At 41.0% G+C, this 23,532-nt stretch overlaps 1 protein-coding gene and 1 long non-coding RNA gene across 4 annotated transcripts; one reads left to right on the top strand and one right to left on the bottom strand.

Annotated features, from left to right (window-relative positions):
* Positions 1-8,743: 8,743 nt before the first annotated feature.
* On the bottom strand, positions 8,744-9,897 carry LOC115560392 (uncharacterized). The gene is made up of 2 exons (XR_003979746.1): positions 9,690-9,897; positions 8,744-9,084 (listed from the first exon to the last, which is right to left on the bottom strand). It is a non-coding gene; the product is annotated as an uncharacterized LOC115560392 (long non-coding RNA).
* A 10,486-nt stretch (positions 9,898-20,383) lies between these two features.
* Positions 20,384-22,906, top strand: LOC115560080 (uncharacterized). 3 transcript variants are annotated; one of them, XR_003979676.1, is made up of 5 exons: positions 20,384-20,616; positions 20,716-20,780; positions 20,905-20,982; positions 21,142-21,489; positions 21,591-22,906. XR_003979676.1 is itself a non-coding variant. In XM_030379377.1 (5 exons), exons 1-5 carry the CDS (start codon positions 20,604-20,606, stop codon positions 22,355-22,357), a joined length of 1,257 nt encoding a protein of 418 aa, XP_030235237.1. In that variant the 5' UTR covers positions 20,384-20,603; the 3' UTR covers positions 22,358-22,906. The 3 variants fall into 3 exon arrangements, 2 of the variants coding, with proteins under 2 accessions (XP_030235237.1, XP_030235236.1); XM_030379377.1 differs by having other exon boundaries at positions 20,727-20,780; positions 20,908-20,982; XM_030379376.1 differs by having other exon boundaries at positions 20,727-20,780.
* The last annotated feature ends 626 nt before the right edge of the window (positions 22,907-23,532 follow it).

The raw sequence follows: 23,532 nt of genomic DNA, 5'->3' as shown, positions 1-23,532 counted from the left end.
TATTTTCTGAGATGGGTAGTTGTGGTGTAACCCAGTTGACTTCCAACTCCTCTCCGAGCAAATCTTCTTTTTGCTCTTTTAGGAAAGCACGGCTCAGAGTGTCAGCGATGTACAGCTTTTTCCCTGGCTTATAGGTAACTTTGAGCGTGTACCTCTGTAGTCTGAGAAGCATCCTTTGCAATCTCATGGGAGCTTGGTGGAGTTGCTTTTTGAAGATGCTCTCAAGCGGTTTGTGATCACTCTGAACTTTAATGTCTCTGCCATATAAATACTGGTGGAATTTCTCACACCCAGTGTGTCACAGGTGCTTTCACATCATAGAACTTGAGTGTTGGTGCATTGGTAACCAACTTCTTCAATTGTTCATAGCGTTGCTTTTGCTCCTCTTCCCAATGCCATGCCGTGTCATTCTCTAGCAGCTTTCTCAGTGGAGCGCTGACCTCAGACAGGTTGGGAATGAACTTTGCAAGATATTGTATCATGCCCATGAATCTCATCAGCTCCTGTTTGTCTTGTGGTGGTGGTAGCTGTACCACAGCTCTCACTTTTTATCATCTGCTTTCAGCCCATCAGTGCTGAGTACATGACCTATGTACTTGATCTCTGTAGTTCTGATTTTACATTTGTTTCTGTTCAATTTCAAGTTGTACTCCCTTGCTCTCTCCAAGACCTTTTATCAATCTCTGATCATGTTCCTCGATTGTGTCACCCCATACAAGCAAATCATCGATAATGTTGACTACTCCTTCCAGGCCTTCAATCATTTGTGCCACGGATCTCTGGAACACCTCAGATGCAGAAGAGATTCCAAAGGGTAAAGGGAGGAACCGATATCTCCCTATAGGAGTGTTGAATGTGCACAACTTGGAACTTTCTTCGTCCAGTTTAATTTGCCAAAACCCTTGATTAGCCACGAAAAGTACTTTGCTTTCGGCATACGGGAGACAACCTCTTCAACAGTTAGCAGTGGAGCGCTGACCTCAGACAGGTTGGGAATGAACTTTGCAAGATATTGTATCATGCCCATTAATCTCATCAGCTCCTGTTTGTCTTGTGGTGGTGGTAGCTGTACCACAGCTCTCAATTTTTCATCATCTGCTTTCAGCCCATCAGTGCTGAGTACATGACCTATGTACTTGATCTCTGTAGTTCTGATTTTACATTTGTTTCTGTTCAATTTCAAGTTGTACTCCCTTGCTCTCTCCAAGACCTTTATCAATCTCTGATCATGTTCCTCGATTGTGTCACCCCATACAAGCAAATCATCGATAATGTTGACTACTCCTTCCAGGCCTTCAATCATTTGTGCCACGGATCTCTGGAACACCTCAGATGCAGAAGAGATTCCAAAGGGTAGAGGGAGGAACCGATATCTCCCTATAGGAGTGTTGAATGTGCACAACTTGGAACTTTCTTCGTCCAGTTGAATTTGCCAAAACCCTTGATTAGCACAGAAAAGTACTTTGCTTTCGGCATACGGGAGACAACCTCTTCAACAGTTAGCAGTGGATAGTGCTCTCGTTTTATTGCATGATTAAGATCCTGTGGATCCATGCATATCCTCATTTTTTTCGGTGTGACCACCGTCACCATGCTACTCACCAAGTCTGTCGGTTCTATTTGTCTTGTTATCACTCCATTCTGTTCCATCCTGTGTAGTTATTCCACTACTTTGTCCCTGAGAGCCACTGGAACCTTTCTTGGAGCATGCACAACTGGTGAAATAGTTGGATCAATCTGAATATGGTGTATCCCTGGTAAACATCCTAAACCAGAACACAAGTCATCAAAGTCATTCAGAATGTCATTGTCTTTTTTTATATCATACACTCTCTTCACCAAGCCTAACTTAGTGCATGTTTTCTTCCCCAGTATTGCTGGAACATTTTGCTGCGTGATCTCAAACTCAATCTTGTGTTTCTGTCCTTTGGTCACACAAGTGAGTTCTCTCTTGCCCAATGGCGCCGACTGGTGGCCGAAATATGCAACAAGCCTGCAGGTGGATTTTTTCAGCTTTCCTCCGATGTCGAGTGAGTTGAACGTGTCTGCTGACATCACATTGCAACCTGCACCAGTATCCAGCTTACATTTCACCTTTCTCCTGTTTATCTTTAGTTCTTCAGTCCACTCATCGCCATCCTCCATCTCTGCATTGTCAATCTTTTTGATGCATACTTCTTGTTCCACATTGATTGTGCCAATGAACATGTTATGGTCACTGTCACTCTGTTCCACAGCATGCATTTTCCTTGTGTGGCCTTGTGCCTTGCACATCTTTGCAAAGTGATTCTTTTTCTGGCATGACTTACATGTCTGACCAAAAGCTGGACATTTCTTGTATTCATGTTTATATCCACATCTATTGCAATCAAATCCCTTTTGCTCATCCTGTGACGCTGGCTTTGTTCTGCCCTTTTCAGCTCTTTCTGTCTGTATTCACAGGTCTTATTTTATGCACTTCAACTTCTTCATTGAGCATTTTAACTTGACTTGACGTGATCTCATTGGCACGGCAGACATCAATGGCTTTTTCTAACGTAAGATCCGCCTCTCTTAATAGTCTTCTTCTTACACTATCGTCTCGTATGCCGCATACAATCCTGTCACGTATCAAAGAGTCATGTAAAAGTCCAAACTCACAATCTTTGGCTTTGCTCTTCAACTCCGTCACGTAGGCGTCTATGGTCTCTGTCGGTCCTTGAGCCTTTGTGAAGAACATATGTCAGGTGTATGGAAGGTTCTTTCTAGGCTCACAGTAATCTTTGAACTTTTCTTTCAACACTTGAATTTTGTCTTTCTCAGCTTCACTGAAGACAAACGTGTTGTAAACCTTTATCGCCTCTTCACCCGCCACGTGAAGAAAAGTAGCACACTGCACCGCCTTGGACTTTTCAGCTATTCCGCTAGCAGTACAAAACAGCTCCAACTTCTGGATCCATAATTTTCAGTTTTCCGCAAGATTACCTTGTAGGCTCAAACTTGACGGTGGCTGTAATTGTGCCATTTTTTCTTTTATCATTCCGTGATTTCTTCTGACACCATGTTGTATATTGATGTGACTCGGACACATGCGCTGCTTAGAATCAAAAACACGTCTTTACTAGTTGTCCGCCATTATACAAGTACATGCAATGTCCAAAACTAAGGAAATCCTTTACTATGTACAGACTCAGTGAGCACAGCCTCGCCTTCGAGAGAGTGAAGGATATTGGATATATTCGATATATATTGAATATATCCAATATATATTTTCGATATATTGAATAGATATATACTGGATATATTCAATATCCAGCCAATTTAGCCTGCCATATTCATCACCCCTCTCCTATTTCTTGTTTGCAAAGGCTGACACACTTCAAATTTATTGGGCTTACATCGTTAGTCAACCGTCCCGTAAAATACGGAATCGTCCCTTATTTAGCAATTAAATGTTGCGTCCCGTATTGAACCAATACGGGACGCAATTGGTTCCGTATTTCCATAAATGTCCAATACACATGTCTGTCACACACACAAATACTAAATCTAACAATAATGATCAAAACAAAACACAGGGGGGAATACTACGGTCAGCAAAATTGTCGCGGTGTGTGGTTGTCACGGTTGCCTAGCGACAGACACCACACACCGGCGCTGCTCACAAAACCCGCGCCTTTTAAAAATGTCCACTACACCCGATACTCCACCACGTCCTCAAAAGCGTAAACGTTGGCAGAAGTACGGACGTGAGTGGGAAGACGCACATCCTTGACTGGACAGCGTCAGTGGAGATGTTTACAAGGCAAGTTGTAAAATATGTCGGCGAGTGTTTTCAGTGGCGCACGGTGGGCTGTCTGACATCAGACAGCATGCAACAGGAGAGCAACACTGCAGACACGAAAGATCACAGAAGACCCAAGCGTCAGTGTCACAGTTCTTCATACCCCAATCATCTCCTGAGGTTGATACGGTATGGGACATTATGTTGTGATTGATTTCCTATCTGGTTGTGCTTTTGCCAGAACATCGCAGTGCATGGGCAGAGCCTATTTTAGTAAACTGTTGTGGTTTGATTGATTGTTTAGGATGTTGAGTTTTAAAAGTCGAATGAACGACCATTTATTTAATATACAGAAGTATATAAATATTATATATGGCCATTTAAAGAACAAATCATACTAATGGATTAACAGTTAATAAATAAATAAATACATTTGTTAAAAGAAAACCTTTATTCTTTAATATACATACATTTCCTAGATTAGAAATGTTTGTAGAGCTTTCTGTGTATTCTGTGTCACAATTTTTATATTTTTGAGGAATGCAGTGTTCAGTGATCATTACATCAATTATATTATTAGTGTGGATTAACTGTTTGGGATGACCTGACTTCTTTTCGAGTGACAAGACAGGCAGCAGACAAATGTTCAATTTAATCAACAATATGTCATCCCACTCCTCCTCTCTATATTACCGCAGCTGAGGTGACACAGGTGTACCACACAGTAAGACACAACCTCAGCTACAACAGTGTTGACTGTGCACATAAACTGAATCAAAAGATTCTCCTGGATTCAAAAATTTAAAAAAAAAAATGTATAGGGACAACAATGGAGTCAGTGGTTAAAGATGTCCTTGCTCCAAAGGCAGTGGCTGATGTTCTCAAGGCCCTAACATCAGATAAACCCCTCCCATTTTCCATTCAGACAGATGCATCAAATAAAGGAAACAGGAGGATGTTCCCCCTTGCTGTTCAATACTTCAGTCCAGAATGCGGGGTCACCAACAAAATGCTGGATTTCATTGAAAATGCAGATGAGTCCGCTGCTGGGATTGTAGCTCTCACAGAGCAGTCGCTTGACAAATTTGGCTTATCGTTGGATCATGTGACAGCATTTAGTGCACTGCAGACAACACAAATGTGAATTATGGAATTCACAACTCTGTCTTCACCAACTTGAAGAAGTAACAAAAAGATCTGCTGCAAGGAAACTGCCATGCCCATATTTTGCACAACACAGTGAAGCATGCTCTTGACCAGCTCACTGTAGATGTGGAAAATGTTGTGCTGAAGGTCTATGCCTTCTTTTCCACATCTGCCAAACGAAGAGAATCACTCAAAGAGTTTTGTAGGTTTTGTGATGTTGAGTTCCAGGAAATTCTGCGACATGTCACAACCAGGTGGCTCTCCCTTAATCCAGCCATCACCCGGCTAATGCAAACCTGGATTGCACTGAAATCGTACTTCATCAGCCTGGGGGGAGGAGTGTCCCAAACAACTTTGAGCATTGTTAAAGTTCAGTGAGGACTCAACTGAGGAAGATGGAGACATTGTGGAGGTTTACCTTCTTTTCTGCAATAATATCCTCTCTCTCTTTGAGGAAGTTGTAAAGAAGCTGGAGAGTGATGAAACCACCTGTGTTGAGTTATATTCCATCATGGAAAACTTCAAGCAAAAGCTCACACAGAGACGAGATTAACAGTTCTATGGCTACTTAACTAAATTGAAGCTGCAGCGTCTCCGTCCACTTGATGCTGACATGGCAAGGGCAGATTTTACTGCATTCCTCAACACAGCACTTTTCGGAACACTACTGGTTGTTCTCACTGCAACCTCTCTCTCTGCACCATGGCACCATGACCTTTACTGACATTGAGAGGGTGACCACCAAGCTCAACCTCATCCATAAAGTCAACATGGATGAACTTTATGATGAATGCTCCACAGCAAAACCCATTCTGAAGAGGCTCAAAGAAGATGCTGAAGATGAATGGAAGTCCAAAGGTGTGGCTGCCAGGTGGGTGGCTCTCTTTCGAGTAGCTGACCTGCCAAACATGTTGTCTATCACCAGACACATCCTGAGCATCCCAGCATCCACTGGATGTGTGGAAAGGATCTTCTCCAGAATGGCCAACAAATGGAGTGACTGCAGGAACAGGTGCTCCACAGAGCTCATGAGAAATGAGCTCCTGATCACTCTCAACTTTGAGCAGTCCTGTTCAGAGTTTTACAACAGCGCTTTAAAAGACAAAGAGTTACTCAGTGCTGCAAGGAGTAACAAGAAGTACACCTGGAAAAAGAAGTAACAGTTTTGAGGGGAGGAGTAATGTTTTGCACTCTCTTTTTTTACATAAGTTTATAAGTGTTTTTGTTGTTTATTTGTACTGTTTTTTTTTGTAAAAATGTTCAAAGAGAGTCCCTATAGTTATGCACTTAAAAAGTAACATGAAGTTCTCAGTTTATTTAGTTTATATTTTAAAAGTTCATTGCTGCACACGCCACACAAAGAGATATCATTCAAGATTTAATTGACTGCACTTTATAAAAGAATATTATGTGGTAATAAAGCATTTCAAGCTTTATGTATGACTAATTCCTTTCTTGATCAACCCTTTACTAAAAACACCAGCACAAAATAAAACATACCACTGCTGCGGGCGCCCCGCCCCACAGGAGTCGGGCCCGTGGTGGGCGTCCCTTATTTTAATTTCTGAAAGTTTCATCCATTTTCATAAAGTTCATCCATGTTGACTTTATGGATGAGGTTGAGCTTGGTGGTCACCCTCTCAATGTCAGTAAAGGTCATGGTGCCATGGTGCAGAGAGAGAGGTTGCAGTGAGAACAACCAGTAGTGTTCCGAAAAGTGCTGTGTTGAGGAATGCAGTAAAATCTGCCCTTGCCATGTCAGCATCAAGTGGACGGAGACGCTGCAGCTTCAATTTAGTTAAGTAGCCATAGAACTGTTAATCTCGTGTGGTAGAAATTAGTGAGTATATTCTATGGTAAACCATGATTATTAATAGGTTTTATATTTTTAATTGTGGAAACCACAAGATGCTTGCAGAGTCTGTTCAGAGCAGATGGTAGGTGCACAGGAATGTATAGGGAACTGGGGGGAAGCTAAGTTGGTCTCAGCCCTTTCAGCCTTGGGTCAAGCTAAAGTTGACCTCAGTCCTTTCAGCTTTGGGTCATCTTGGCTAATGAGGTTGATCCATCCGGACAACAGAACTGGGCAGTTGATAACATGCTGGGACGAAGATTGACGGGCGGAAACCCGTTGTGACTCCATTGTAAACAAAGAAATTCCTATACTTGTATAAAGTGAGGCTGCAGCCCAATGTTGGGCCAGTGACTCTGCAGACCCACTCAGGCTGTTGTCGTTGTTGTTTTTCTTCACGATAAAGTCTTTTTCAATTCTTGCTCCGGACCCCTCGATTTCTTTTACTCTCTCTCTCTTAAATTAGTCTAAGTATTTTAAATCTCGATTAATCTACGACACAATTTGGCGTCACGACCAGGAGGGAATAGGGACTCGTCAGCTGCCGGGCCAGAGGACGGGACGCGAACGGATCATACGACCAGAGCTCAAGGGTAAGTTGTCTTGCCATATATAGGATAGAGTCGTTTGATCTGTTCTTGCCCCGTTGACGTGCGCGCGCACATTGGCCATTCGCGCTCTGTGGTTCTAAATGACCAAGACGCTGTGTGGCTCCCTATTTTTGATACGAGTTGTTGTTATTTGGAGTTTTGAGGTTGGTAACCCTTCCTTTTACAGTCCCCTAATTACTAGGTATTTACCCGGTACATACATGGTAAATCATAGTGTATTACTGGGTAATTACCACTGGTAATAAGAAGGTAAATACAGAGGTAGTTACCCGGTAAATACATGGTAAATCATAGTGTATTACTGGGTAATTACCACTGGTAATAAGAAGGTAAATACAGAGGAATTATCCGGTAAATTATAGTGTATTACTGTGTAATTACCACTGGTAATAAGAAGGTAAATTCAGAGGAATTACAGCTGATGTACTAAGTAAAACCTCCACTATTACCCATCAACTCAGCTAAGTAGCATGTAGTTGTTGTTTTAGGTTGGTAATAACTCTGATATTGTGTACTTCCTACACAGCAAAAATCACAGTGTACATTGTACTCTATGGGTGTACATTTAACACTCATTTTTGTGTATATATAGGTCCAAGAGTTCAGTGTTCACTGAACACTGTTAGAAGAGCAAAATATGTACTCCAAATTTAGAGTTACATTTGAACACTTTGAGAGTGCAAATGTACTCTATTAGTGGTACTTTTGGGCACTCATTCAGTGCTTCCTTACACCTGCAGTGTAAACGTAGAACCCCAGAGAGAGAAAATATGTACTCCAAGTCAGTGCTTTGTAGCACTTCGCAGAGCTGATTATTTAATACTTCTAGAGTGAGAATGTACTCTGACTGGTGTACAGCCAACACCTTTGAGGTGAATTATCAACACTTCATGAATGAATAGTCTACACATTAGATTCTTGAAAACATTATATTTTTATTGATGCTGCCGTTGTTACAGTGCATACATATATATTATAGTTAACATTATAGTTAAACTTTAATTATTTTACATCAAGAACCATATTTAGTTTTACATTTATATGATGTAACAAACAACCTGAAAATAAATAAATGTGTCCCTGTCAACCAATTAAAAGGGAATTCCGGTGTAAAACGGATTTGGGATATGTTTTGTATGATAATGAGTTGAAACGTTCGTTTTGGAGCACAAAAAAACGCATATAGACGCTTTCTTCAGTTGGATGTTTTTAGCCGATTCTATCAAAACGCTATAAAATTGAAACAATGGGGGCAGTGGTTATGGTAAAAACTAAATTGCTATTTTAAACCATTTAAAAGGCTAGAAGTAGCCCGACACTTCTTTGGTAGTTCAATAAGGGTATTAACATATAAAACGAGGCAATGAGAACTTTGTAAGTGTACAGATTGTTTATTAAAAAGTACATTTTATACACACAATACCATCAGTAGATCACCCGTTGACGCCATTGTTTTCAAGACTCGATAAGTAGATTGACAAACACAGAGATTGTGACATCCATCAGCAACACACAAGCTCTGGCGGCATGCCATGGGACCTTTAAAAATACCTTTTAAAATAAAAATTATCAGGATACCATTACCCTGTGAAACTTCACTACAAGATCCACAGCTTCCCGGATACTGATTTTGACAGCTCCCTTCTTTCCACTTGGAGGTTGTGGCAGGAGGTAGACCAGCAGGAGAAGTGAGGCCATGTCACTATCCCAACCTGCAAAGGGAGAGCACATACTTTGAGCATGAAATACACCTGATGAAAGCACGTGACACAAAATAAAAGGTTCAAAAAGTTCTTGTCAATAAATAGTCAGCATCTAAAAAGGTGGCCAAATACAAACAGGTTATTATCATAGGACCCTTTTTTTTTTTTTTTTTTAAAAGGGTCCTATGTTCCCCAGTCTCATACAAAGAGGGGAACATAGGACCCGAGGAACATAGGACCCGGGGAACATAGGACCCGGGGAACATAGACACGCTCCCACTAAATTAAAGCCACGTGCCTCGTTAGCATTAGCTAAAAATGGTAACGAGGCGTTAGCTAAATTGAAGACATGTGCCTCATTAGCATTGGCCATTAAGTTTGACGTTAGCTAAAATCGTTAGCATTTATAAGTTGGTTATCAGATCTAAAAGACGATGAAATGCTGAATATTCTGCATTCAGGGTTTCTGCAGGTTTGAACAAGTTCAATTTAAGACTTTAATACCTTCTGAAGACCCATTATGAATACAATTGCTGACCTATATGAAGGACACACGCACAACTAACTATGAAACATAGAAACCCTGTGCATTATTCACTTGGTACTTTTCTTACCTGTTTACATTCCCGTGAAGTTCAAAAATGTCTTCGCTCACTCTGAGCAATCCCTTGGCGATATTGATTCGATCCTCTCTAGTCAACCCACCGTCTCTGCCGAAACAGTTTGCCGCGTAGTGTGGAAGAGGACAAACGGTCACATGTCTCTAGATTCAACCAATGAGGAGGCGCAGCGAGCCAATGACGATTCGAAACCTAAGCCGACGTGCGGTCGTCAATCAACCGTTGGACACTCAGGGAGTCCATCATCCTAAAATAAACACTTAAATTACTCTACACCAGCATTAACTTAGAGACAACACCCAAGAGTGTTTCTGGTACACCCCAAAAAATGTACTTAGTGCCTATTCAACACCAAAGTGTATAAAATCTACTCTGGTCATGAATACTCTGGGATTTTAACACTTTGGCATTTGCTGTGTAGGAAATTAGGCAACCAATTCTTAGAAACACCCATTATCCAAGGTTTATGTTGGTAACAGCCCAAATGTAATGATGTATTATCTATAAATTAGCAAAGTACTTTCCAATAAAATACTTTTTCTTAGTTATTATTCATAGCTACACCCATAAAGGGTTTATTCGATTTACCACTATGGAATTACTTACCTGGTAACAACCTCTGCAGGAACAGTTTTCCTCTAGTGTTATGGTACATCTTCTTAAATACTGGGTACAAAGCCGTTTGTTTCCATGGTATTACCAGGTTCTTACCATATAATTTATAATAGATACATTCCATTATCCATGCAGTCAACACAAACTTGTACCATATACGTTCTGCGACGTTACCAAATAAAACATGACAATTTACCCAGTAATTAAGCTGAAACTGTACTGTAAATGGAAGCCTCGTTTGTTTCCATGGTATTACCAGGTTCTTACCATATAATTTGTAATACATTATTCCCTTTTCCATGCAGTCAACACAAACTTGTACCATGTACGTTCTGCAACGTTACCAAGTAAAACACGCAATTTGCCCAGTAATTAAGCTGAAACTGTACTGTAAAAGGAAGCCTCGTTTGTTTCCATGGTATTACCAGGTTCTTACCATATAATTTGTAATACATTATTCCCTTTTCCATGCAGTCAACACAACCTTGTACCATGTACGTTCTGCGACGTTACCAAGTAAAACACGACAATTTACCCAGTAATTAAGCTGAAACTGTACTGTAAAAGGAAGCCTAGTTTGTTTCCATGGTATTGCCAGGTTCTTACCATATAATTTGTAATACATTATTCCCTTTTCCATGCAGTCAACACAAACTTGTTCCATGTATGTTCTGCGACGTTACCAAGTAAAACACGAGAATTTACCCAGTAAGTAAGCTGAAACTGTACTGTAAAAGAAAGCCTCGTTTGTTTCCATGGTATTACCAGGTTCTTACCATATAATTTGTAATACATTATTCCCTTTTCCATGCAGTCAACACAAACTTGTACCATGTACGTTCTGTAACGTTACCAAGTAAAACACGACAATTTACCCAGTAATTAAGCTGAAACTGTACTGTAAAAGGAAGCCTTGTTTGTTTCCATGGTATATTCCAGGCTCTTACCATATAAGTTGTAACTATTCCCTTTTCCATGCAATCAACACAAACCATATATGTTCTGCAACATCGTTCACCAGTAGTTAAGCACTTTAATTGTTGTTATAAAACCCCAAACCACTGTTGATGAAAGGCATATTAAAATTCAATAAAATCAAAGGCTTATCTTTCAAACAATGCATATCTCACAAACAGGCACTGAACACTGAAAAAATCGTACAAAAAAAAGAGCCGTCCACATCAACTCAATTTAAATGTTACTGATGGTGTTTTGATAAAACACATGACAGTGTTATGGCAAGTGACCACAAGGAAGACTGCTTCAACCTCTACAATTTGAATAAGTGGTGAATGCCATGCAGCAATCTGCCTATGGGAGCATCTTTGTGGTCATTCGCAAACCAATGAGTCCACTCGATGAATGAGAGATGACTCTTTAGTGTCTTCTCTGTGAGGTATCCCTGCAGTCTCCACATCTGGGATTTATAGGCTGACCAAGACCTGACCAGGTACCTCCAAGTCTCCCCTTCCCTACTGTAACAAATAATCAGAAGACAAGAAAATAAACATTAGGACTGTCAATTAATGAACATTTCTAGAACATGTAGAACTCAAAGATTATTTTGTTTATCAGTTAAGAAAGGATGCTGGTCCTCTGGCCATTGTGTTTGGTCGTATTGAAAAGAGAAAAAGGCTAAGCCATAAATACAGTTAATAGGACGGGAGGGGGCAGGCTGTAAGCTCCGGTTAGCACTTTAACATCGAGCTAGCGGAGCTTCTGTCATTCAAATAACTCGGACATGTTGTTTAAAACCTATAACACCCAATTTATTAAAATATCCGGATTTAATCGGGCTCTCTCCCATAAGTACAGTTAATAGGACGGGAAGAGACAGGCTCTGTTAGCCCCGGTTAGCGCGATGCTAAAGAGCAGCTCTACCGGAGAATGCCCCCTTCAACAGGTTCAAGTTAGCCTCCGGTTTGATATTCGCCGGATATTCGGTTTACCACCCAATCGGATTCATCAACATAAGGGCAATACATTACGGGCTTAGTATGTTGAGGACGGTTTAGGACACCGGATGTCGCGAAAAATCACAAACACATTGTCGCCATCGATGTCTGTGCAATAGAGATGCGCGGTTGGCGGTTGCAACCGCGGACTCCGCGGTTAAACCGCGGATCAGGCGGGTGACGTGACAAAAAATAATATTTTAATTAAATTCGGGCGGTTGGCGGTTTAACCAACGAAATTCAAAAATATATACACATTGTTAAATGTCGTTACCTACTTCCAAGCACATTTTGAAATAATCCAATTCTCATCAGGCAGTAAATTGGCCTCTCTGTCTCTATCACACACACACACACACACACACACACACACACACACACACACACACACACACACACACACACACACACACACACACACACACACACACACACACACACACACACACACACACACACACACACACACTAACGGAAGCAAAAAAGTTTAAATTAAGTGACGATCCGTCCCATGTCGCGTCTTCACAAACCTGCAAGTTATGAGACAGCTGTCAGTATTGGAAGAAGCTTTAACGTCTCGTAGATGAAACTGCCTGGGTTATTTTGTTTCGTCTAAGTTATATTTTAAAACAGCCAGTCATTGTAGCCTACCACTCGTGGAATATGGAATTTCAAAGAGATGATGGAGTGATTTGACTCAGAAGTGACATCAGGCATTGGCAGCGCGAGATGTGCAGAACAAGTTAAACTTCTAGCTCAGTAACATCAACACCTAAGAAAGAAGGTAAGAAAAATAGTCGGAAAACTTTGATTTGCAAGGCAAGCAGGCAAGTGTGGGGCTTGTTACAGTAGCCTATATAGCCTTCAATGCGGTGAAATTTCGGTGAAATTGCTATCTTTCATTTTGCAAAAAAAACAACACAGTAGGCTATATTACCATATTAAAATGGTGTACCAAATTGCGTTTTATTACAATGATAAAAAAGTGTAGGCCTACTAGCCTATGGTAAGGTCAGGTTTGCCGATGTGCTTGGCTATTTTAAAGTTTCTCCCTGTGCATCGATCGGAGACAGACTTCACTGATAATATTCTGGGGATAGGCTACAACATAGCCAATAGGCTTTCATACTAGGGACTTTATCCTTTAAATATCTTTGCGGCATTGGATCAGTCTCCTTTCAAGAACAGGCAAGAACTTTCTAGCCTCGCGTCACCAGCGCATATACCTAAAAACAACAGGCGGATGGCGGGCGGGTGCGGTTTTGAAAATTGGTCAAAAAAATTGTTGCGGATGGATGGCGGGCGGATCAAGCGTTTTGTGATGCGGTTGCGGATGAAATAATAGCCCATCCGCGCATCTCTACTGTGCAACAACGTCATTTACGTTCTGGCTGCTACCTGTTTTAGGGACCGTCAACAAGTTACACTCACCGACTGGTGGCAGAGACATTACCATGGAATTGTTTCTGGAAATAAATCATATAAAATAACATAAAAATCACAAAAAAATACATTTTGTCACCTGATTGTAGTAGTAGTTGCCAATGGTGGGCTGCTACTTACTACAGGTAACTTTGCTAATATATTGCATTATTGTTAAACGGGATGCAATTAATAATTTCAAATATAGTTTAGTCGATTTTTGTCTAATATTAAAATATTAACTGCATTATGATTAACTATAATGCAATATATTTGTGTGATTCATTTCCTGAAACAATTCCATGGTAACGTCTCTGCCACCTGTCGGTGAGTGTTATTTGTTGACGGTCCCTAAAACAGGTAGCAGCCAGAACGTAAATGAGTTGTTGCACAGACATTGATGGCGCCAACATGTGTTTTTAATTTTCCGCGATACGGTGTCCTAAACCGTCCTCAACATACTAAGCCCGTAATGTATTGCACTTATGTTGATGAATCCGATTGGGTGGTAAACCGGATATCCGGCGAATATCAAACCGGAGGCTAACTTGCACCTGTTGAGGTGGCATGCTCTGGCAGAGCTGCTCTTTAGCATCGCGCTAACCGGGGCTAACATAGCCTGTCTCTTCCCGTCCTATTAACTGTGCTTATGGGAGAGAGCCCGATTAAATCCGGATATTTTAATAAATTGGGTGTTATAGGTTTTAAACAACATGTCCGAGTTATTTGAATGACAGAAGCTCCGCTAGCTCGTTGCTAAAGTGCTAACCGGAGCTAACAGCCTGTCCCCTCCCGTCCTATTAACTGTATTTATGGCTATGCCTTTTTCTCTTTTCAATATGACCAAACACAATGGCCAGAGGACCAGCATCCTTTCTTAACTGATAAACAAAATAATCTTTGAGTTCTACATGTTCTAGAAATGTTCATTAATCGACAGTCCTAATGTTTATTTTCTTGTCTTCTGATTCTTTGTTACAGTAGGGAAGGGGAGACTTAGAGGTACCTGGTCAGGTCTTGGTCAGCCTTCAAATCCCAGATGTGGAGACTGCAGGGATACCTTACAGAGAAGACACTAAAGAGTCATCTCTCATTCATCGAGTGGACTCATTGGTTTGCGAATGACCACAAAGATGCTCCCATAGGCAGATTGCTGCATGGCATTCACCACTTATTCAAATTGTAGAGGTTGAAGCAGCCTTCCTTGTGGTCACTTGCCATAACACTGTCATGTGTTTTATCAAAACACCATCAGTAACATTTAAATTGAGTTGATGTGGACGGCTCTTTTTTTTTTCCGATTTTTTCAGTGTTCAGTGCCTGTTGGTGAGATATGCATTGTTTGAAAGTTAAGCCTTTGATTTTGTTTAATTTTAATATGCCTTTCATCAACAGTGGTTTGGGGTTTTAAATAACAACAATTAAAGTGCTTAACTACTGGTGAACAATGTTGCAGAAAATATATGGTTTGTGTTGATTGCATGGAAAAGGGAATAACCAGTTACAACTTATATGGTAACAACCTGGTAATACCATGGAAACAAACAAGGCTTCCTTTTACAGTACAGTTTCAGCTTAATTACTGGGTAAATTGTTGTGTTTTACATGGTAACGTTGCAGAACATACATGGTACAAGTTTGTGTTGACTGCATGGAAAAGGGAATAATGTATTACAAATTATATGGTAAGAACCTGGTAATACCATGGAAACAAACGAGGCTTCCTTTTACAGTACAGTTTCAGCTTAATTACTGGGTAAATTGTTGTGTTTTACTTGGTAACGTCGCAGAACGTACATGGTACAAGTTTGTGTTGACTGCATGGAAAAGGGAATAATGTATTACAAATTATATGGTAAGAACCTGGTAATACCATGGAAACAAACGAGGCTTCCTTTTACAGTACAGTTTCAGCTTAATTACTGGGTAATTTGTCGTGTTTTACTTGGTAACGTTGTAGAACGTACATGGTACAAGTTTGTGTTGACTGCATGGAAAAGGGAATAATATATTACAAATTATATGGTAAGAACCTGGTTATACCATGGAAACAAACGAGGCTTCCTTTTACAGTACAGTTTCAGCTTAATTACTGGGTGAATTGTCGTGTTTTACTTGGTAACGTCGCAGAACGTACATGGTACAAGTTTGTGTTGAGTGCATGGAAAAGGGAATAATGTATTACAAATTATATGGTAAGAACCTGGTAATACCATGGAAACAAACGAGGCTTCCTTTTACAGTACAGTTTCAGCTTAATTACTGGGTAAATTGTCGTGTTTTACTTGGTAACGTCGCAGAACGTACATGGTACAAGTTTGTGTTGACTGCATGGATAATGGAATGTATCTATTATAAATTATATGGTAAGAACCTGGTAATACCATCGAAACAAACGGCTTTGTACCCATTATTTAAGAAGATGTACCATAACACTAGAGGAAAACTGTTCCTGCAGAGGTTGTTACCAGGTAAGTAATTCCATAGTGGTAAATCGAATAAACCCTTTCTAAATGGGTGTAGCTATGAATAATAACTAAGAAAAAGTATTTTATTGGAAAGTACTATGCTAATTTATAGATAGTACATCATTCAATTTGGGCTGTTACCAACATAAACCTTGGATAATGGGTGTTTCTACGAATTGGTTGCCTAATTTCCTAGGACGTACACAATGGAGTTATTACCAACCTAAAACAACAACTACATGCTACTTAGTTGAGTTGATGGGTAATAGTGGAGGTTTTACTTAGTACATCAGCTGTAATTCCTCTGAATTTACCTTCTTATTACCAGTAGTACTTACACAGTAATACACTATAATTTACCGGATAATTCCTCTGTATTTACCTTCTTATTACCAGTGGTAATTACCCAGTAATACACTATGATTTACCATGTATTTACCGGGTATCTACCTCTGTATTTACCTTCTTATTACCAGTGGTAATTACCCAGTAATACACTATGATTTACCATGTATTTACCGGGTATCTACCTCTGTATTTACCTTCTTATTACCAGTGGTAATTACCCAGTAATACACTATGATTTACCATGTATGTACAGGGTAAATACCTAGTAATTAGGGGACTGTAAAAGGAAGGGTTACCTTGAGGTTTTGGTCAAATAGACCTATTATAAAGTCCTGTGGCTGTATTCTAGAGGATCGAATTATTGGAAATGTTCCAATAGGACAGTACAGGTCCACAGGTCGATTGAAGTACCTGTTGGATGTTTGAGAGTATCACAGAGAGTTGAGTTGGAATTCATTGCCGTCGATGAATTCATTTTTATTTTAGAGGTTTGCTTGGGATGTCGACTGGTGAATTTTTAGTTCCGATGTTGGCATTTTTGAGAAAGCAGACTCTCGCGCTTTTGAGTAGATAAGTTTCTTGATTGGAGTACCGTTTGAGTTGGTATTTTGAGGAGTCTCTTGTTTGTTCGTGATCTGGTCGAGTGTTTATGTATTCAGCCATTGTTTTGGAAGAATAGGCTTGTTGTTTGGAGTGCCATCCGACCGTTCATATTTTAATGAAAAGGCCAGTTTCTACACTCGGTCAACTTTTTATTTGTAATTAATTATAAACAATTCGGACATTTTCAATATAAGATAAAGAAATTGTATGAACCGGCTTATTGTCTGTATTTAAGTCGTGTTAGGATTAAGTTACCTCGGAGGTTTTTACGACCCGGTTCATTTTTTTTGTTGTTGATTCTGTCATAAATAAATTAGGCGGACAGAGAATAGTTAATTTGTTTAAAGTAGTTGATAATCATAAATAATTAGACGGATAGAGAATAGTTAATTTGTTGAAGTACTGAATAAATGTGTAAATCTTCTTTGACTTAAACATCTCGCTGACTCTAACTGCACGTGCACGAGCAAACACACAGGGGACGAGCAGGAGCCTGCAGGCCGGGGTTAAAGATAACAGTGAAGGGTGGGGGCCACATTCCAACCTTCGGGAGGGAGACGAGCGCTTGGGAAGAGTTCACATTTGTAGCTTAGAGATAGTAAAGTATAGAAAATAACTAGTAGAATAAACTCAAATAAATTGTATCAATAAATAGTGTACTTCAGAATAGATAAATAAAGTAATAAAGTAATAATTAAAAATGGCACCAACAGCGGTAGAGATTTTGAGTAGAGACCGTCTATTGCTCAAAGGTGAGATGAAAAAGATCTCTGAGAATTGGGAAGAAAGGACAGAAGCAGCAGGTACTATATGGCCCATGGGAGGGACTTTTGATCCAATAATGTATCGGGACATGGAGGTAGTGATAAGGAACTACATAGATAACAGAAGTGGAAAAACGGCCTCAGCAAAGAGGGACAGGGAAAAGTTAGTACTAGCTTTGTTCTTAGAGGAAGGAGAGAGGTGGCGAACATTACAGAGAGTGGCGGGAGATATAATTGCTAATAACAACAAGGCTCAACCATTGCCTCTGACGGTTGAGTCACCGCTGCACAAACTAGTACCGTTGTACCCATTGCTAAAAGACAACGTAGAATCTAAAGGGGAAGTCACACTAGATGAAGGAGATAATAAATGTAACACACAGGGAAGGAGGGGCGCACCCATACACATGGACTGTTATGAGGGGATCAGGAAAGCAAGGGAAGAATGTAACAATACAGACATTAATTCTAGTGAGAGTAAAGATGAGGACGAAGATGGGGCAAGTGGTGTTGAGCACAGTAATGAAGATGTGAAAGATGGCAATGAGCAGGTTTGCGAGGGGCCTTCTCCAGGAAAGAAAAGGAGAGGAAAGAGATCAGTAAAGAGAACGAAGGCTCAGAGGAGTGATAGAGATGGGGAAGAGAGTTTCTGTGCGTTTCGAGGGCCAGAGGAGCCTTGCTGTAGTGCAGCATTATGGGACTCCCTGGCACTCGAAACACAGGGGAAGTAGTTAATACTTACCACCACTTGGGCATGTTTATGAAAATATCAACTTCCGGTTGGGGGGAGGGGGGGTGGTGGGGTGTTTATGACAGCACTTCCGGTTGGTGTTGTTATATCAATGACTTATTGCTATGCTGTGTATTTTAATATAGGTGTCTACGTTCTCCTCTCCTTATGGGTCGGCTAGAGTGCGAGCCTGCTAGGTGTAGTGTGAAGCGTTTTAATGGCATGCCTCTTCCTCTCTTTTAGTGTGTTAGTGTTAGTGTTTGGTGTTTCAGGCAATGTTTATGTGTATGGTGTTGTTCTATGCCCCTCTGGCTAGCGTCGCCAATAGCCGGAGGGTTACATGTTTACATCTGGTAGACAACCACATCCTCCATAAGCCAGCCTAAGTGAATTTGTGTGTGTGTGTGTGTGTGTGTGTGTGTGTGTGTGTGGGTGTGGGTGTGTGTGTGTGTGTGTGTGTGTGTGTGTGTGTGTGTGTGTGTGTGCGTGTGTGTGTGTGTGTGAGGTGTTCACCATAAGAGGGTCCGTTTGTGGATCACTTAGACAACATATTAGGAGTTACGACTCCTAATGGGGTATGGTGTTGTTCTATGCCCCCTCTGGCTAGCGTCGCCAATAGCCGGAGGGTTACATGTTTACATCTGGTAGACAACCATAAGCCATCCTAAGTGAATTTGTGTGTGTGTGTGTGTGTGTGTGTGTGTGTGTGTGTGTGTGTGTGTTTTGATATAATAAAGCGTTGAATATTATTATATGTAACCTCTTAATACACACATATATATGTATATATATATATATATATATATATATATAGTGGGCGTCGTATTATAGGGATGAGAATACGGTAAACAAGCCCATAATCTCCTGTATAGTAATATGCTATATATATATACATATAAATAAAGCATATCAGGGTTAAAAAGTGGTGTTCACCATAGGAGGGTTTGTTTGTGGATCACTTAGAAAACATATTAGGAGTTATCATGATACTATTATCTGATGTTCTAATAATTTCAACTATTATAAGGGGGTCTACGTTCTCCTCTCCTTATGGAGTCAACTAGAGTGTGAACCTGCTAGGGTCGTGTGAGGCGTTTTAATGGGATGCCTCATCCTCTATTTGCATGTGTTGTCTTAAGGCACTTAAGGCACTTAAGACACAGCTTTCAGGCAATGTTTATGTGTATGGTGTTGTTCTATGCCCCTCTGGCTAGCGTCGCCAACAGCCGGAGGGTTACATGTTTACATCTGGTAGACAACCATAAGCCATCCTAGGTAAAAGTGTGTGTGTGTGTGTGTGTGTGTGTGTGTGTGTGTGTGTGTGTGTGTGGGTGTGTGTTTTGATATAATAAAGTGTTGAATATTATTATATGTAGCCTCTTAATACATATATATATATATATATATATATATATATATATATATATATATATATATATATATATATATAGTGGTCGTCGTATTATAGGGATGGGAATACGGTAAACAACCCCATAATCTCCTGTATAGTAATATGCTATATATATATACATATAAATAAGTATTTCAGGGTTAAAAAGAGGTGTTCACCATATGAGGGTCCGTTTGTGGATCACGTAGACAACATATTAGGAGTTATCATGATACTATTAAAGGATGTTCTATTAATTTCGTTTATTATAAGATATATGTATTAACCTACGTATCATTAGTAGATAGTCTATTGTGTGAATGAGTAGGCGTAGGCCCATGGTATCTAGGCATGCGCACTAACGGCGTGTCTATTGGTCAGGAGGTCATAACACTGGGGGGGGTAGGTGTGTCGGGTATTCTGTGGATCACCTATAGGGGATATATATCGAACCAGTGCAGAATGAAGATAACCCTGATCCTCCAAACACCCTGATCCTCCAAACACCCTGATCCTCCAAACGTCTGAGCGCTAGGCTAAGCTAGTAGACTCGTCATAGCGGCTGCAGAAGAAAGGAGAAGAAAGAAAAACAGCTACTACAACCTGCACAACTATGCCTACTGACTGTAAGTATTCATATGAGTGTAATATGTTATTATTATTATTATTATTATATCATGACTATGACCATGTGTATACGCGGCCCATATCTGATTGATACATAGTTTTTCCGTAGTGATTTCTGACGTCGGCTATGAGAGCGTGAAAAGGCATCAGGTTCCACGCGCACGTAAGATGATTTTATAGCAACGTATAATATATAGATCCCTCACACTCTCTATCATTATTATTATTATCGGCTATAAATATATGCACATAGAATAACCGCTAAATCGTATGTTTCTGTCGTGTAGCAGGTGCTGATATTCGGTTGAATAATCAAAGATCGATACTCGGTGATCGGACCAATGTGGGGGCCAGCAGTAGTTATGGTGAGTTATTAGTACACACGCTATTATCATACATGTATTACATCTATTTTATTGGGCATTTAATAATGAATAAAAATAAATAAATAAATAAATAAAGACCATCCAACCCTAACCCCTGTATACTTTTGTATTTTCTGTTTTTTAATGGTTTACGTATAGTACCTATCGTGGATGGTGTGAAACAGTGGACCCCTGGATCAAACCGTCTAACCAAGAAAAATAACAAAAGACCCCATCTAGGACCGGCTCTACCTCTACCCAGCTCTCCGCTAGCAGTGGTGCAACAGCAGATCCCATATAAAAAGGGACGCAAGGACACCACCCATAGTGTTTTAACTCCAGAGAATCTTAACTTGGTTCTCCATGCTGTTATAAACCCTGAAATCGCCCGCCAAGGGGGTGGATGGTCTGAGTCCAAACAGCCGTTGATTGAGACATCAGTTGTACCTGTGTCTGAGCCGCCTGCAGAGACCGTTACTGTACAGCCGGATGGAGGCATTCAGCATGGTAGGAAATTAAAGAAAAATTGTATATGCTATAGATGGGGGGATGAACATGATGGGGTGTGATATTGATTATGTCGATTTCTTTTTTTCTATTACAAACAGTCCTTGGAGACCCTCAGGATGCACCACTACCAGAACTGACCGATGAGGATCTCGAGGGTCTTACCGACGTTCCGTTGTGGCCCTCAGCGCTGTTGGAACAGCTCGACTTCACTCCCGCTCATTGGATAGACCCTCCAGCTACTTCCGTAGTGGGTACCACCAGGGCAGAGCCTGTAAACCATCAGCCTGCAGCCCCCGCCTCTGGATCACGACCCATCCTCATCCAGGCCTCTATCCACAATCCACCAGGCACAGTGAGTCGTCCCACCGCCATCGGAGCAGTGGCTACGCTGGTACCCGACGGCTCAGCGGCTGCTGCTGAATACATTGCGGGTGGTCCTTGTACCAACTGTTGTAAGGATTGTGTTGGTAAATTAACCTTGGTAACTACAGCAGTTGATGTAAACTCCTTAACCATTGGTCGTCAGTGTAAACTGGGTGCATTGTCTGTGAAACGTATTGACAGCAGATTTCAGACTATCGAAGAGCAAACTAAGCAGTCACTCGAGACCCTCGGGGAAATCAAGGACGAGCTAGTGCGTTACGGTCTGGCTATAGAATCAATACAGCAGCAGATTTTGGTTGTCGAGGCAGCAGTGCGTGTTAACACTCTGGCTTTGGATAGGGGGCTTCTGATATCTAATATGGTGCGGAAAATTTGGCTAATTGAAACTACGGCGCAGGATAACATCAGGGCCTACAAGGCCATGTCTGCCCAGATGACTATCATGAATGATGCTCTGGATATGCTTACGATGAATCGTTAGTATTTGATTTGTGGTTTTGGGGTGTTCTTTTTCTTTTTCTTTTTTTTTCTTGTCGTTTATTATGTGGAGAGGGTATTTTTTTGTTTTAAACTGAACGTAATAAAACTTTTTTCTTTTAATATCTGACTAATTCACTTTTTTATCTATTGGCATAAAAACTATAGCTGAACACAATGCATAAAGCTATTAGCCCCAGAAAAAGGAAATTCAAATCTGTAGACGGTAATCCCAAGAGACGGCGTAGATCTGATAGCGGGGGTAGCATTATGGATGTAGATCTTGAAGAGATGGCTATGAGGTATGATGCAACCGGCGATACGTCCCATCTGCTGTCTGTAGGACGCGTGGGGGGTGGGGGGATGAGTGCTGAAGGTGGTTTAGACATGCGGGAAATACGTACTGACATAGCTAGAACTAGACGTGTGTTAATTGATGCTGATGCATGGGGGGGTAGAATGACGGATGCACTAGACAGGGCTGCTATGATAAATGTTTCGAACGATCCATGTGTGGGGTTAGATGTCCCCGGGGGTTTAGACACACGGGATGTGTTGTATGCGGCGGCGTACACCAGAGATGTACTTAACACTGTCGATGGGTGGCTGGCTAGTGTACAAGAGAGGCTAGACATAGCCGAGCAGATAGACATAAAATCACCAATAGATGTAATGCATGTGTCGCAACGTGACGAAGGGGATGGTGAGGGTTTTCAGGAACCCCCGGCGGCTGCAGGGGGTAGGACTGGTGACTCTATAGAGTCGAATATACAGGACGGTGGCGGTGGTGGTGGTGGTGGTGGTGGTGGTGGTGTTGTTGACGTTGATGGTACACCTGCTGCGCCTATGGCGGCGGGTGATGATGATGACGAGTTGCATACTAGATTATTTCCCCGCTTTAACGGTTTTGAGGTTAGACAGACCATTGATCTGAGAAGTATATCCCTTGAAAATGTACAAGAGGTCCCTGATTTGATCAGGGAGAGGCTGTCGGGGGTTATAACAAACTGTTCACAAAGTACAGCCGACGGTAGTGTCTTAAACGTTGTTTTGAGAGGGCCTTCATTGGCATCTGATGTGCAGGCTGTGCTCGTGGCAGGTGATGATTACAATGCGGATTTGTTTATGGATCATATTAGCCAAGTCATACAGAGTAACGACACAGGTCTGACGGATGAT

The sequence above is a fragment of the Gadus morhua genome, chromosome 15 (genome assembly GCF_902167405.1).
Source record: "Gadus morhua chromosome 15, gadMor3.0, whole genome shotgun sequence".
Taxonomy (NCBI): Eukaryota; Metazoa; Chordata; class Actinopteri; order Gadiformes; family Gadidae; genus Gadus; species Gadus morhua.
This window is presented reverse-complemented; position numbering and strand designations above follow the sequence as displayed.

Excerpts from the sequence above, each read along its gene's own strand:
- LOC115560080 (XM_030379376.1), top strand. Across the intron at positions 20,983-21,141 it reads GGGGGCCAGCAGTAGTTATG|TACCTATCGTGGATGGTGTG; the intron begins GTGAGTTATTAG and ends GTTTACGTATAG. Across the intron at positions 21,490-21,590 it reads GGATGGAGGCATTCAGCATG|TCCTTGGAGACCCTCAGGAT; the intron begins GTAGGAAATTAA and ends TATTACAAACAG.